We start from the raw sequence: 17,407 nt of genomic DNA, 5'->3' as shown, positions 1-17,407 counted from the left end.
CGGGTGGTATCATAGGGTTCCCAAGATTGGGAGGCTGTGGATTTCCTCTTCCTAGAAGCCATCTGCATCAAAAAGGAGCACAAGAATCAAGTTAGACAGGTTTTTATTTCAACTGAAAACAGAAAAATAAAATTGAAAAACAGACTGGGCGCTTAGCGAGACTGACTCGCTTAACGCCTCTTATGAAAATAACAGCACTCGCTTAGCACGCAGGGCAAGCCTAGCGCAACAACACAAAAACAAAGACTCTGGCTAAGCGAGACACACTCGCTTAGCTGAAACAACACAGTGCTAAGCCTTATTCTCTAACAGAGAGCTAATTGTGATTAGCGAGACAGGCTCGCTTAGCATGACACACTAAACAGGCTTAGCACCAGCAGGCGCTTAGCCCACATAGACCTCTAGAACATAATTGGCTTAGTGAGCATGCTCGCTAAGCAAAATTCCAAAAATAAATAAAACAAAGAAGAAATTGTGCTTAGCGAGCAGGGCTCACTTAGCGCATAAACAAAATCACAGAAAAACACAAATACCTTGGGCTTAGCGAGATTGACTTGCTTAGCCCCGGCTTATTCAGCCAACAGGGCTGAGTGGCTTAGCGAGAGGACTCACTTAGCCACAACCAAAAGACAAAAAGACTCTAAGAGTCTGACCTAAGCATCTAACTTGCTAAGCGCGGCAAGCCGGCTAAGCGAGTTCATACCAACTGAAAAGAAAAACTGGAAATTTAAATACTCCCTAAGCCCAAGGTGCAATGGCTTAGCGAGTTCATATGAGCATTCAAACATATGTACAAAAATGATGAACGCGCTTAGCGGGACAGGGCCAACTAAGCGAGTTCATCCAAAAACCCAGAAAATCAACAGAAATTGATGAACTCGCTTAGCACACAGGTGCGCTTAGCGAGCACATCAAAATTTCCAGAAAACTTGGGGCTTTTCAGCCCTCTACCATAGGCCTCTATTAGGCCTTAAAACCTAATCAAAACAACACAAAAGCATTTACATTGTGTAAAATAAACCCCTAACAACATAACATCTAAAGACTAACCTAACAGCAACATTGCAAAGCACAAAATCAAAACTTTGAAGAAGCTACAGTAAAGCATCTACCCTAAGGTTCATAATAAACCAAATTAAAATGAAAAGTTAAGAACACTTACTTGGATTGCAGAGAAAAAGAAGCAACAGGGAAGCACAAGATGCAGAGAGCATAATGCAAGCACAGTGCAGATGAGTGCAAGAGTGAGTGAGAAATGTGTATGTAGTTGCACAAAAGAAAACTGCCTAAGGCAGTTAAGCCTTATTTTTTGCAGTTTTGACTGCCTCGCTTAGCGTAGGTCACTCGCTAAACGAGCACTCAATGACTTTTGAGTTTTCAGAATTCAAACTCACGCGCTTAGCAGGTAGACTTGCTCAGCCCAATTCGAAAATATGACATTCCAGAGAAGAAATTGGGCTTAGCACGAAGGGTCGCGCTTAGCGAGTTCTGCAACTCTAATTGGTTTGCAACTCTCGCTTAGCGGGCCATGGGTCGGCTTAGCAAATAAAATGCTTCCTGATGCAGTAATGGGGCTTGCTTAGCGAGTGGTTCTCACTTAGCGCAATTCCAAACCCGAGAGGGATTTGGGCTAAGCGGGTATGACCCGCTCAGCCCAATTCGAAAATAAGGTCCAACAAAGAAGGAATTGAGCTTAGTGCACAGGGGGCGCTTAGCGAGATGCAGTTGTGCACTTAGCAAGATGATTCGCTTAGACCAATTCCAAAAAGATGAAATTCCAGAGAAGTTTTTGGGCTTAGCGCACACGGCTCACTCAGCGAGACCCCTTCAACCAATGAACAGGGGTTGATGCGCTTAGAACGAGTAGTGACTTGCTCAGTGCGTGAAGGATCATTCGCTTAGTGCACGTGGCGCGCTAAGCGAGTGGATGACTGAAATTTTTTTTTTCTAAGTGTTTCCATCCATAGCTTCCAGATAAGCTTGATCAACCCCATTCAACAATGCAAAACATGTTGATTAATCATTCAAACAATCAAAAACAAGTATTCTCAAACTAAATGTAGTAAACATAGAATTAAAAAGGATTAGGTTGCCTCCCAGCAAGCGCTCGTTTAACGTCATTAGCTTGGTGCATCTTACTTTATGGATCAGGGTCAAACTTGGTTCCAACCTTCAGAACCTTTTCCTCCTCAACTTCATCCATCTCAGAACAGACATTTTGGTCTAACAACTGCTTTTCTTCCTCAAATAAGTTGAAGCTGATCTTCTGATTATCAATACCCATCTCCAGCTTCTTCTTTCCCATATCTACCACATAGCTGGTAGTTAACATGGAAGGACGTCCCAAGATCAAAGGGATTTCAGAGTCCTCTTTGATGTCCATTACAATGAAATCAACTAGGAAAGTGAAATGCTTTACTCGAACCAAAACATCCTCAATAACTCCATATGTCCTAGTAACAAAACGATCTGCTAATTGAAGTGTAATCTTGGTTGGCATAATTTCCAACTCTCCTAACCTCCTGCCTATAGAGAGTGGCATTAAATTTATACTAGCTCCCAAGTCAATGAGAGCTTTGCCAACAAACACAACACCAATAGAGCATGGTATAGTGACACTTCCAAGATCTTTGTGCTTTGGTGGAAGGATTTGTTGAATCACTGCACTACAATTTCCCTCCACAGCAATGGTGTCACTATGTATGTAGTTGCTCTTTTTGGTTAGCAAATCTTTTAAGAACTTTGAGTAGAGTGGCATCTACTGTAAGGCCTCTCCAAAGGGCATAGTAATCTCCAGTTTCTTGAAGATATCAAGGAACCAAGCTAGGTGCCGCTCCTTATCTTTCTTTGAGGGTACCAAAGGGTATAACACCTTTTTCCCTGTGGATGGACTAGGCTCTCTCTTCTTTTCACAAGCCAACTCACTTTTATTTTTTCTCCTCTCTTCTTTCTCTTTCTCTTTTTCATTTTTTTCATTTTTTTGTTTTTGTTTTTGTTTTTCTTTATTCTCCTCTTCATTTATTTCTTTCTTATTCACAATTATTGGTGTCTCTCTCAGCTAGTCATCTTTTTCTTCTTCCTCTTCCTCTCCAAGTTCACACACTGGTTCCTGGTTCTCCTTAACTGTCCTCTCCTCATCCTCAATCATGGTGGCCATCCTACCTCTGGTCATCATAGCCTTGCACTCTTCTTTTGGATTTTGCTCAGTGTTCGCTCCAAAAGTACTAGAAGATTTTTCTGCAATATGTTTGGCCAGCTGCCTCACCTGGATTTCAACATTTTTGATGGCTGACTCCGTGCTCTTGTGGTTGGACATTGAAACCTGCATAAACTGAGCAAGGATCTCCTCTAGCTTTGTGGTTCTCTCATATAGACTAAGCCCTTTTTGCTGAGGCCTATTAGATGGTCCACCCTGCTCTTTTTTGAATTGATTGCCAGGGTGGGCTCTCTATTGCCCTTGTTGCTGAGGCCTATTAGATGGTCCACCATGTTGAAAACCAGAATATCCGCTTGCATTATAACCTTGCCATGGCTGATTCTCTCCCATGTAATTCACTTCTTGTGCATAATTATCAATGGGAATGCAACGGCCAGACTCGTGAGCTCCACCACAAATGCTGCAACCTCCTACCTGCAAAACAACGGAATGTGAAGGTTGATTGACATTAAACTGGTTTGGCAACTTACTTAAGGTTTCGGTCAATGTCTCAAGCTGCTTGGACAGCAACTTATTCTGTGCCAAAAGTGCATCCTAGGATGAAAGCTCTAGCAAACTTCTTTTGGTAGGGATATGAGTCCTATCACGCAGTATTGCGCAATCACTTGCAGCCATATTCTCAATTAATTCCATGGCTTCTTCAGGAGTCTTCAATTTTATTTTGCCCCCTGTAGAAGCATCTAAGAGCTGCTTTGATTGTGGCTTCAATCCGTCAACGAATATGTTGAGATGTATCAGTTCTAAAAATCCGTGAGTAGGGGTTTTCTGCAGCAAGCTACAGAATCTTTCCAAGGCCTCACTTAAGGATTCATCTGGAAACTGGTGGAAGGAAAAGATGGCAGCCTTTCCTTCTGCAGTCTTGGACTCCGGGAAATATTTCTTCAAGAATTTTTCAACCACTTCATCCTAAGTCTTTAGACTGTTGCCTTTAAATGAATGAAGCCATTTTTTCACCTCTCCAGATTGAAAATGAAAACAGACTTAACCTGACAGCATCTTCCGGCACACCAACAATTCTGACTGTATTACAAATTTCAATGTAAGTGGCTAGATGTGCATATGGGTCTTCATTGGGAAAACCATGGAATAGGTTGCCCTGTATCAGCTGGATTAGTGAATGAGGATAGGTAATATTCTATGCTTGAACCTCTAGCCGCGCAATGCTAGTGAAAAACTACGGCACAGTAGAACTTGAATAGTCTTCAAGGGTTACTCTTCAGCCATTATGTCGGCTTCAGGCACTGCAGTTTCGGATTCCCTTGTTTCTGGAAAACTGGAAGACGACTCAGAAGATCGAGGTTCCTTTAGAATTGGTACTGCCCTTTCTTGCAAAATTTTTCTCCACCTTTCTGCATTATTTCTTCTCCAAGTAGCTTCAATCCCCAAGTCTAAATCAACCAAATCACCTGCAAAATATCTACGGCACATACAAAGCACTGGCAAGAAGAGTGGTTAATCAATTCAAGAGAAAACAAAAACAAATTTCTAAACTAACTAAATATTCACACAGACAAATAATCAATGAATAAAGAATTGATGCCTACAAACTGAGGGAAAGAAGTTCCCTGGCAACGGCGCCAAAAAACTTTGTTCAGGCTTTAGGACAGTCCTAAACTTTATCGGAAAGTGTATCGAGTCGTTAAAGTAATAATAAAACGGTAAGAAATCGAGTATCGAACTCAGGGAACTTGTGTCATTTGGTGAAGTTTCATTCAACAAGTAGACATTGATATAAATCCATGTAAACAAAATTAAATAAAAGATGTATATGCTGTAAATCTAAAAGAACTACAAATACGCTTATCAAAATGGGAGAGAAAACAGATGATTTAAATGTTGGTTCCTTTTACTGAACGCTTGATGTAATTAAAATAATTTTCTCTATTTAATGTTATTTTTGTGTTCTATGTTGAGGACTAAAATACCAAACACCAATTCCTCGCGTGAATGGACTAATTCTAATTAAACCTCGTTGTCGGATGTCTCGTTGAACTTAGCCTAATCGAACAACATTACAATCACAGCATATAAAAAACTAAAACCCTGCACTCTATGTCTAGCAATGCAGTTATCTAGTCCTGCTATATCTAGTTCTAAGGATTAATACAGTTTCCAATGCTAAAAATCCTAACTTTACACACCAATGGGTGATCAGACCAAAAACATGCAATAATTAAGTGCAGATAGAAGCAATGAACACATAAAACAACTTTAAATAAATAGTTAAGAATTTACATCAAGTTCCAATAGAATTTTTCAACACAGATACTTAGCCTTCCGTCACAAGGCAACACCTTTCAGCTACAAGATGAGGGTTTAAGAAGAAAATAACATATTGCACAGTGGTGGGGATGTCTCCTCCACCTCTAGGAACCTAGAAATTACTCCTAAACCTAAACTCCTCTTGAAAGCTGAGGTTTTTGGCTTCCTTGCTCTGTTTTGCGCCTCTGTTCTGCTCTCTACGTTCTAATGCACACTCTCTCTTTGATTTTTCCAACTTCAGCCTTAAAAAGGGCTTTCTGTCCTTGAAGGCTCGGTCAACGCCATTTTCATGCTTAGCGCGAGTTAGTGAATATTCACTGAGCGAGCTGGGTGCGCTGCCTTGCTTAGCGCATGATTCTCGCTAAGCGCACAAGCCTCGCTTAGCGAGACACCAGTTGCTAGCCTTCACAAATTTCATCCTTTTTACCTGAAATTGAAGTTGAAACACATTAAATTCCCAATGTTGGGCATTTCTAATGAACAAAATTAACTAAACCTAAAAATATGTACAACCTTACAAAAAGAACCATAAATTGGGCAAAAGACAAACATTTTATAAAACTTTTCTATACAAAAGTTAGTCGTAAATGACAAATAACAATCTCACCACATGACCTCGGCCAGTCTGTGATAAGTAGACGATGAGTTTCTCAAAAAATTCATGGACAGATTTAGGCCTACCGTCGTCTGGGTCCAAAATCTTATCCTAGAGGTAGAGTTGCATTCTGTGCTCCTCGCCCTACGGCCTAACAAGTTTGGGGACAGTCTGTGCAAAAAAAAACCCTTGTAGCATGGATGAGTTGTGTGAACGAGCTAAAGGCTACATCCTGATGGAAGAAATGTCCAGATTCAGGAATGAAGTTAGATAAGTCAGATAGATTTGTGACAAGTGAGAAGGAAACACCTAGACTGACTTACACAAGTCGAACAACAGGCATAAGCCAGACAAGTGCCAACCTTTTCCAAAAGGGTCCAGGTACAAGCGTTACACACCCCTGACGACCAATCGCACTATAATCTTGGAGGAAGCTTTCAACTTGGAGGTACCCATCAGGCTATCTCCGATGAAACCTCCCAGGTCAGGGTTAGACGTGACCAAATACTACAGGTACCATCACGGTATTGGTCATAACACAGAAGACTCCTAAGCCCTAAAGGACAAGATAGAAGAGCTTATACAAGATGGGTACTTAGCCTAGTTTGTTAAAAGGCCGTACAACTACCAAGCAGGAGCAAGACCCGGAGGACACCAAGAGGAGCAGTAGAGGAATCACAATGCAAACAGAAGAAGGGATAGAGCGGAAGATCGAGGTAGACAGAGACACCAATAGCAAAGACGCGAGTGATAACCTCCACCAAAACAAGATCCTGCTTAGAAAATTAGAGGTGTAATCAACACTATTGCAAGAAGATTTTCCTATGGAGGACAGTCCAGCCATCCCTAAATATGCCATCTTCACCTTATTCGGGACATAGACATCAATTTTGTCGACGTTCCATTACAACGAAGTCTCCCTCCTATCACTTTCACGGATAAGGACTTCAAGGGTATCAACCCCATCAACCAGGACGACCCCGTGGTTGTCTCCATCATTATTGCAAACTTTATGGTGACCAAGGTCCTCATCGACTAGGGTAGCTCAACTGATATCCTATATTAGAGAACTTTCTAGAGGCTTGAGGTCTCCCCAAACACTATCCACCCTCATGCCGGTCCATTCCTTGGCTTTGCAGGCGAGAGAGTATGGACCAGAGGCTACGTGGACCTAATGACCACTTTCGGTCAAGGAAAATCTCTAGGAGTTTTGTAATAAGATATCTACTTATTGATGCAGGTACATCATATTTTTCTTTGATCGGCAGGAAGACACTTAAAGAGCTTGGAGCCATAGTCTCCATGCTGCATTTGAAAATGAAATTCCTTACTTAGATCAGGGAGATTGTAACCGTCAGGGCAGATCAAAAGCAAGCACGACAGTGCTATGTAGAGAGCCTGAAGGTAACACCCTATCCTTCCACCAGGGAGCCTGCCAAGCCTCACCCCACAACTGTTGAAGGTACTCAAGTCATGAGCATAGACAAAGGGTCTCCAATCGAAGCCCTGACTGTCTACCAAACAAGCTTGGAAGATGAATTAGATATAAATCTGTGCGACAACACCTCTGACAGAGGCCCAAAACCCATCGAAAAGCTCGTCAAGCTGCAACTCGAACCTAAACCCGAGCAGTGTTGGGACCTCACCAACCTTGAGCACCGGCGTATAGTCGACGTCCTACACAAAAACGTGGATTTGTTTGCTTGGCAGCCATCTGACATGCCAGGAATCCATCCCAACATTATTTACCACAAAGTTGCCATCTGTCCCCAGGCCAAACTAGTATCATAGAAGAAAATGAAGATGGAAGAAGATCGGCAAAAAGCTGTCAGAGAAGAAGTGGACATACTCCTCAAGACTAAGTTCATCAGAGAAGTCAAGTATTCCACCTAGCTCGCCAATGTCGGCATGGTTAAAAAAAGGCAACAACAAATGGTGAATATGCACCGACTATACTAATCTGAGCAGGGCATGCCCTAAAGATGCATACCTTCTCCCCAGCATCGACAGACTAATCGATAGAGCGTCTGGGCTCTAGGTGTTAAGCTTCTTGGATGATTACTCCAGATAAAACCAAATCAGGATGCACACTCCAGACGAGGAAAAAACAACATTCATCACTAAAGATGACAATTTCTGCTACAAGGTCATGCCCTTCAGCCTTAAAAATGAAGGCGTTACATACCAATGACTGATGAACTGAGTCTTAAAACAACAGATCAGATGAAACGTCAAGGTATATGTGGACGACATGGTCGTCAAGTCTCGAAGCATATCCCAGCACGTGGTGGACCTGGAAGAAGTCTTTGGGGAACTCCGCAAGTATAGCATTAGCGTCAACCCTGAAAAATATGCTTTCAGGGTAGGCGGAGGAAAGTTTTTCGGCTTCATGATCACCCCGAAAAATGCACTACTATACTAGAGATGCATAGCCCGACCAACATCCTAGAAGTCTAGAAACTGAATGGTAGCTGGCATCCCTGTCTAGGTTCCTCCCGAAGCTCTCTGAAAAAGCAAAGCCATTTTACAAACTACTCAAGAAAGCTAAGCACTTCCTATGGGACGAGACCTATGAAAAAAATTTCCTTGCTTTCAAGAAGACCATAGCCATATTGCCAATTTTGAGCTAACCCAGGTTAGGAGTACCCCTACTCTTGTATCTCTTAGTAGCTAACAAAGCCATTAGCTCAGCCCTCATACAAGAGGAAAGGAAACACCAACTCTCAATCTATTTCACTAGCCACATACTCCATGATGCCGAGAAGTGCTACCAAATCATAAAAAGATGGTTTTAGCACTCATTACCTCGGCCCAATGACTCAGGCCCTACTTCCAGAGTCATCAACTGGTAGCCAAAATGAACTACCCCATCAAGCAGGTTTTGTGAAAGCCTAAACTCGTAGGAAAGATGGTGGCCTAGTCTGTAGAACTTTTCAGAGTTTGATATCCAATACGAACCCTGCAGTCCCATGAAGGCATAGTTCATGACTAACTTCCTGACAGAATTTGCTAGGAACAACCAAACCACCTTAGACTGGTGGAGCCTCTACGTTGATGGTGCGTCCAATGTAAAGGGAAGCGGGGCATGAATCATCCTCAAAGGCCTTGACAATGTCTCTCTAGAACAAGCCCTCAAGCTCAACTTCAAAGCCTCAAACAACCAGGCAGGGTACAAGGCGCTCATTGCATGATTGAAACTAGCAACAGAAGTCAGGGCCAAGAAGCTACGATGCTACACAGACTCGTAGCTTGTCCAGGGAAAGGTTGCCAATAGATAACAAACCAAGGAGACAATGCTATTCAAGTACTACCACATTGTCAAAACTCTCATCGATAATTTTGAATGCTTCAAAATGTACTACATACTTAGAGAAAGCAACACTAGAGCAGACTTCTCACCAAGCTAGCCAGCACCAAAAAGGTCGGGCACCTCAAGACTATCATCCAGGAGATGCTCCAAACTCCCACCATAGACATTGAAGAAGTTAAGGCCGAAGAAGAGGAGGAACAAGACTGGATGACCCCCTATAGGAATTTCCTAATCCAGGGGGTGTTGCCATCAGACGAGAATGAAGTTCAATGCCTAAAACAAAAGGCTAGCTACTACGTCATCTTTGATGGCAAACTATTCAAAAGAGGGTTGACATCTACTCAAATGCCTAAAGAACAAATATACATATTACATCGTGCGAGAACTCTATGAAGGAATTTGCGATCTCCATACAGGAGGATGCTCCTTTGCAACAAAGGTGGTGTGTGTTGGCTGTTACTGGCCAACACTCAAGGTGAACGCCCTTGACTTCACAAAGAGATGTAGACAATGCCAAGAGTTTGCAGGCATTCCACGCACCCCTCTTGATAATCTCCACAGTCTGAGCTCCCCTTGGCCCTTTGCCATGTGGGAAATGGACATAGTGGCACCACTGCCAAAGGCCCCAGGAGTAGTCAAATACTTACTAGTCGCTACCAACTACTTCACCAAGTGGATAGAAGCAAGACCACTGCGGGAAATTACGGCCAGCGAGGTGAAGAAGTTCACCTGGAAACACCTCATATGCAGGTACGACCTCCCATACGCCATTGTCACAGACAACGACACCCAATTTAAAGCTCAGACTTATGAAGACTTCCTGACATGGCTAGGCATCAATCACCTAATCACTTTAGTCGAACATCCTCAGACCAATGGTCAGGCACAGGCAACTAACATAGTCATCTTCAGGGTCTTGCGTAGTAGACTGAACAAGTCTAAGGGTCTTTGGAAAGGGGAGCTCCCAAGTATACTCTAGGCTTACCATTGTTTACCCCAGACAACAACCAACAAGACTCCTTATCGACTCACATATGGAACATACACCATGATCCCCGTCGAATTCGAGGAACCATCGACAAAGAGAATGTTGTTCCGGCAACAACAAAATGAAGAAAATATGATGGTAGAACTCAAAACAATAGACAAAGTCCAAGACATGGCTAGAACCAAGGAAGAAGCCACCAAACTCCAAGCAGCGAGGAAATACAATACTAAGGTCCAACCACAAGCCTTTCAACCTGGTGACCTCGTATGACAAGTCCGAGGTGAAACCATAAAAGATCCTTAAGCGGGAAAGTTTGGACCCAACTGGGAAGGCCTATTTAGGGTCACAACAAACCTAAACAACAGAGCACAAACTACAAGAACTGGATGGCAAAGCAATTGCAAGAACATGGAAGGCCACTCATCTGAAGTTTTACTTCATTTGACCTAATGCAAACCTAAATGTTGTACTCTTTTTCCCACTCAAGTCTTTTGTCCCAAAAATAGAAAAATCAGGGTTTTGGCTTGAGAGGTTTTAACGAGGCACATCTAGGATAACAAAGGGAATTTGCAATCAAACAAATACATCGAATAAAAATTGTACACCCCTTCCTTTTCATAATTTTCTTATCAAGACAATAACATCCATGGTCATAGCTCTAAGGCTCTTAAAACCCAAGGACCACCCTTGGTGAGCCCTTATTCTAGTACTAAGTCTCCACTACGTGTCACCCACAGAGAGTGACATGTATGCAAGAGTACTCCACTAAGTCTCCAGTATGTGTCATCCACGTCGAGTGACATGTATGCAATAGTACTCCACTAAGTCTGCAGTACGTGCCACCCATAGTGAGTGACATGTATGCAAGAGCACGCTACTATAACTCAAGTACATGCAACCCATTATGAGTGACATGTATTCAAGAGCACATCACTAAGTTTCCTGTATGTGCCACTCCACGAGTGACACATATGCAAGAGCACACCATTACATCTCCAGTACGTGCTACCCATGGTGAGTGACATGTATGCAAAAGCACGATGCCCAAAACCCTGGTCGAACAATTCCTTGGTCGATCCTCCAAAGGGTTTGCAATACCCAAGGTCCGCCCTTGGTGAGTCCTATTGATTCATAACACTACGTCTCCAGTATATGCCAGCCATGACGAGTGACATGTACACTAGAGCACGACATTAGGTCTCCAGTATGTGTCACTCCACGAGTGACACATATGCACAAACACACCATTAGGTCTTTAGGGCATGCCACCCACCACGAGTGACATGTATGCAAAAGCACAACACATGCGCTGCACATAAGACTTGTCAAACCCAAGCTCCACATTTGGCGATCCTTGCAGGTTCACAAAATCCAAGGCCCGTCCTTGATAAGCCTCAACGCAATTCCATAGGCTTGTCAAAACCTAGGGCAAACACATCCCCGATCTAAGGCTCGACAAACCCAAGGCTCACCTTTGGTGAGCCTTTTCAATTGCTAAGTTCCATCTCCATAGGAACTCAAGGTACATAAGGTCTGCCCTTGACGATCTTTCCTATTCCTAATTTTTATCTATGCAGGAATACAAGTCTGCAGGAACAACAAAAACCCAAGGTCTGCCCTTGGTACACACTCTTGCAAAACCCAAGGTCCACCCTTGGTACGCACTCCTACAAAACCCAAGGCATCTCCTTGGTTCACTCACTTGCAGCAACTATGACGACCACCATCAAAGGTCCAAGTTCAACAAAATGAACTACCACTAGATTATTTGGCAAGACCTTCAATCAGGTGGAAGTCATACTTACTCCTCATAACCATCAGAGGAGAAACTCCGTAGGTCAAGCGACCTACCCCAGACTGGTTAGCAAGACCTTCAACCAGGGACAAGTCAAACATACTCATCACAAGCATCAGGGGAGAAGCTATGCAAAGTAGAAGGAAGTCCCCCCAAATGGGTGATAAGACCTGTAACTAGGTTGAAATCAAATCTAAGATGATTTCATGTCATCTACTTTTTACAAGACCACCACGATCCTACCTCTACATCGACAAGGTCTCGCTTTCTGCATCGTCAAAGATTCCACACTTATCATCACAACAACCTATTCATACTACCACAAGTACGGAGCGTTGCATAGACAAAGGCGACAAGACATACATAAGCACTACAAAATTCGTCAACAAAGGAAAAACATGCACATTGAAGAAAATCAATTGTCATAATTAAAAGGCTTGTACAGCCAAAATCCAACCATGAAGAAAAAAAGAAAATAAACAAAAGGCAGCCTAAAGAGTGACATTGTCCCCTTGCTCCTTAACACCCTACTCCTCATCAATAGCTTTCTTCTCCACAGTAATTTATTTCTTATTAAGCAGAACACCATCCTTCACGTCCTTGAATGGGTCAAAAAGACCCAAGTCAAGTTCCTTGGTGAAGAACCCGACCTGCTTAACGGCCTTGTTGAAGCCCTTTTCATGCTGCTCCACGACCTCCTTCTTGAAAATGAGCAGCTCCTCCTTAAGCTCCTTACTGGCCTCCCTCTCCCTAGCTGCCCGTAGCTCGGACTCCTCCAGCATGGACTCTGACTCCTTCAGCCGGGCCTCGAGATCTGCCACCTTCTTGGCAAGCTCATATTTCTTCATTACAACATCCTCCACCCTGCCCGCCAAGTTCATTTTCTTTTCCTTCAAGTCCTTGTAGCATTTGAATAGTTCATCACCGTCCAACCTGGTGCGCAACAACTTGGCCAACACACTACCAACTTTAGAAGATAGTTGGTGGTTCGACCTCACAGCCTCGGTAAGAGCAACAACGACACTAGCTACCTTAAGGCGCTCCAATCTCCTGACAGTGCAAGCAGACGCCCTCCATTTAGCAGTTTCAGCCTCCATGGACGCCACTTTGTTCATCACCTCTTGGTGTCGCTGCCTATTTTCTTCAAGGATTACCTGACTCCGCTTAAGGAAGACCTTCGTAGAATCCATAAGATGTTGGAACTCGGGTAACCTAATAAAATTTTTATCAAACACCGATACAAAGCCAGCGGGGGTCTTCTATTTGTGTTTGTACCCCATGCCCCACAAGGAATCATCATCATTAGAAGTGTAGATGTGATTTAGGGAAACACGGGGGTGAGAAGAGGTGTAAGTTGAAGCTAATGTAGTGGGCGGAGGGACCATATGAGTTGAAGAGGAAGAAGAAGGAACCACAAGGGCATTGGTAGTTACCACACTGACACTCAGTAAAGGTGCAGCAACAGTGGACAAGGACGCCACAACAAAACTAGCCAAAGAAACTGGCGCGCTCTCTTCAGCAACAATCAGAGTGGCCTCTCGAACAAGCACAACAGAAAGAGGTGGAGGAACAGGAGTAACAATAACAACATCAACAACAATAGAAGCCTCGACGATCGGTGAAGCCGAAGGCACATCTTGCACACTTGAATGGCAACCCACATCGGGTGTCAACCTTATAACTTGCCTCAGGGCACGAAGGCTCAAAGGGGCCCTCGACTTCTTACGGCTCGAAGGTCCAACACTATCATCCTGCTTCCTCTTAACCAATACAGAGGAAAGGGCATTGGGAGCAATCTCAGCAGTACCAACAACAACAGGGCCAACCTCAATAGTAGATTGACCCCCTTCAGCGGGAGCAGCAGCAGACAATGACACAGTCCCACCTGTAGGTTTGACCTGCTTCATGAGTAGCCTCCAAGGGAAGTCACCCATAATACCTACAAAACGAGCAACAACAACACAAACAAGTGTTAGTTCAAGCCTCAATGCAAGTGCAAACATAAGAAAGTAAGACAAGGCAAAACATTTATCGTCTAAGGCAATGAGGGGATCGCTCGTTGAGGGAAGAGACAGAATGGCCCGCGCGTCCAGCAAGGCCGATAGCTGCTCCAAGATGGCCTAGTCCACCCTCTCCACAAGGATCAACAAGTCTTCATTGAAAGACTTAAACTTGGTGGGATCAGCCTGCCAGTAGAACAGGAAGCGAGACTCCCCATCCTTGTTGAGCATTAGTGGCAAACCATTAACCACGACACCCGAGTCCAAGACCTTGAAAAAATAGTCCTTGAAACGGAGAAAGACGTTCAAGTTAAACTTGAACAGCTTGTTGGGCACACTATTCAAGGAGACCCAACCAATCTTTCCCATAGTTTCAGTTGGAAGAAAAATAAGAAGACCGATACATTGGGCCGGATGTTGAAGAATGGGCACAAAATTTCAAAAGCTCTCATCATTGCCCAACTATTTGGGTGGAGTTGAGAAGGAGCCACATTCAAGTGCTCAAGCAAAGCACATTGGAAGGCAATCAAGGGGAGAACAAATCCCAAGACCTCAAATAAGCACCTATATATAAAGAAGAAGGGCAAACTACCCAACGCCGCCCTCAAGAAAGGGAACTCATCACTCCCGCAAGGCTGAACGACTATCTTGGAGGAGTCCTCAGGGCTTGCCAACTTTACCTAGCATTGCAAAGCAGCGACGCTTGCCACAGAGGTGAGAGATGGCTTATACTTTACAACATCGTCCCTTACCCACTTATAGTCAACAACGACAGGTGGGGACGATGACAACCCAGTGTTATCTATGGCTACATCGCATACAGGGAGACACCCTGACATCTCCACTGTCACTACCTCTCCTCACTCCCCAGAAGCAGAAGGGGGGAGGATCACAATTACTGGATAGGCTCAAGCAGCGGAAGTTCGCGTTCTCCCGTGAAGGCGAGAAGTGCCTCTACCAGTACGGTGCGAAGACCTCACCTTCTTCAAGAGGAGGATTCGTTGTCAGAGGCGCCATGGCGAGTATCCTCCAAGGAGAAACCGCCAATGGAAATGACCTCTCATGCTGATGGTGGAGTTAGAAAAAAGGAAGACATTATAAAAAATAAAATACCTCGAAGGATTAAAGAAGATGAATGGGGAAGAAAGAAAATCACAAGAAGCAAGCATGAAAGCAAAGAGGATTCAGGAGACAAGAAATCACAGTGACAATGCCCCAAAATCAAACATCCCTTCCATTAAAAGAGGAGGTAGACTCTTCAGTAACTGACGGGAGCTGAAGTGGCATCCTAAAATTTCACACCATAATGCAGCCCCACTCACACACAAATTGTGTCTCTAATACGTATCCACTTAATGAGTGACACGTATACAAGAGTATTATGAGTGCGCCGCACACACCTGCGGCAACAGATAAGACATAACATCTATCTTTAATGCACCTTCCAACGATTAGAAAATTACATAGTTGTCAAATCTAGAGACTTCCCCCACCTGACATGTCAGACTTAGCTTGCAAGATCAAAGGCATATCCATCCTAGATAACTTGACAAAAGGAGCCTGGATAACACTCGTCTAGACTCGGGGGCTTGACAAGCCTGACAGACCTTCAATTCTCACACTTGTCGAGGCTACCGCACCTGACACTGGACAACATTCATCAACACTTGGGGGCTCGACAAACTCATCGCCCTCTACTTGTCAAGGCTACTACCCTGGACATCAGATAATCTCCCTCGACACGGGACAATCTCCTTCGACATTGGACAATCTTTTTCTCCAGCAAGCCAGCTCGGAGCTTGGGATGCTTATGTACTGTACAGGGTCTACAAAATACATGTGGCACCCTACATGACACTTAGAGATATGTGTCAACCCTCCACGTTAGCCCTGGAACAAGAGCGCGTACACTCGACCCTTAGCAGTCGGGCTCCCTAACTGACAGGTTATCTCTAACCTCTTATTATTTGAATATCTTGTTATCTCTTATCTCTTGGAGGTAGTCAATTATTTACAAGGCCACACATTATCTATAAGGTACAATTATCTTCTAGTTTTTATCTTTAAGCTACGTATTGTCTCTAACATTATCTATAAGTCGATAATTATATGCAAAAACAATAACAGCCCTTACAAACAAGGACCACAGCTCCATTCCACTCCTATAAATACTAGATTCCATCGAACCCTCAACATATCCTGAACACACATTCACACCTGCTTGCATACTCGTGTTTTCATGCTCTCTTATTTTCCTAACTCATATACTTACTTAAGTATCAGAGTCATTTGTTTTGCAAGTTCTCCCTCTTGTTCTCTCAACAAAAGAACCTCTCAAAGTCGACGTCTGAAGTTCGAGAGCTCACCTAAGCAACGTCCACCCTGGCGTGTGTCAGTTCCGAATTTTGGTAGGTATATATATATATATATATATATATATATATATATATATATATATATATATATATCATTATCATTATTATAAGAATTAGAACCTCCAACTATAGCTATACAACCAATGATCCGGTGAAAACTAAATCCATTATCGCTAAAAAAATTTAAAAGCTTCTAGGACAATTTTTCTTGAGAAATTAGATTTTCTTAATATTTTTATTACTATTGTCAAAGTTTAATCTAGCTGGAGCCTAGATGCTCAACTATTTAATCACGAGAAACTAATTTCTATTTCTTACTTTTTTTTTACTAGGTGTAATTGTTTTATTTTAGCAAATTACACAAGCACTTCATGATATTTTGTCATTATATATGTATTTCTTACCTTTTTAATCATTACTTTCACATTCCAAGGTTTGATGATATATTAGTGTAATATTTTCTAACATATAGAGTTATATTTGATAAGTACGTATTCGGTCAAGGTAAAGTGGCCCATATCCAATCCTACTAGATGGGTATTCTACCAAGATAAACACGTACGTCCCACCGAATAGGTATTTGGTTATGATTAGCAGAGGTCACCTACCCAGATCTCTTATTCTTGCTAAAGGAATAAGCTGACAAGTGATTAAGGAAGATCAAAGGTTTAATTACCTACATGATAATCCAACCACAAAGACCCATGATCCAAGACCCAGAAAGATTTGTATAAATAGGATGAGACCCTTAGTAAAAATCATAGTTCATTTCTAAGTATTTATTATCCTAATTATTGCTCAAAAATTAAATGTAATCTGTTAAAAATTTAGGAAATGTTAATGTAATTTTCTATTGGTTTTGTTT

The 17,407-nt window shown here is 42.9% G+C and overlaps 1 protein-coding gene across 1 annotated transcript; it reads right to left on the bottom strand.

Annotated features, from left to right (window-relative positions):
- Nucleotides 1–2,140: 2,140 nt before the first annotated feature.
- Nucleotides 2,141–2,758, bottom strand: LOC114378762. The gene has a single exon (XM_028337388.1). It carries the CDS (start codon nt 2,756–2,758, stop codon nt 2,141–2,143), a length of 618 nt encoding a protein of 205 aa, XP_028193189.1.
- Between the last annotated feature and the right edge of the window lie 14,649 nt (nt 2,759–17,407).

The sequence above is a fragment of the Glycine soja genome, chromosome 12 (genome assembly GCF_004193775.1).
Source record: "Glycine soja cultivar W05 chromosome 12, ASM419377v2, whole genome shotgun sequence".
NCBI lineage: Eukaryota > Viridiplantae > Streptophyta > Magnoliopsida > Fabales > Fabaceae > Glycine > Glycine soja.
This window is presented reverse-complemented; position numbering and strand designations above follow the sequence as displayed.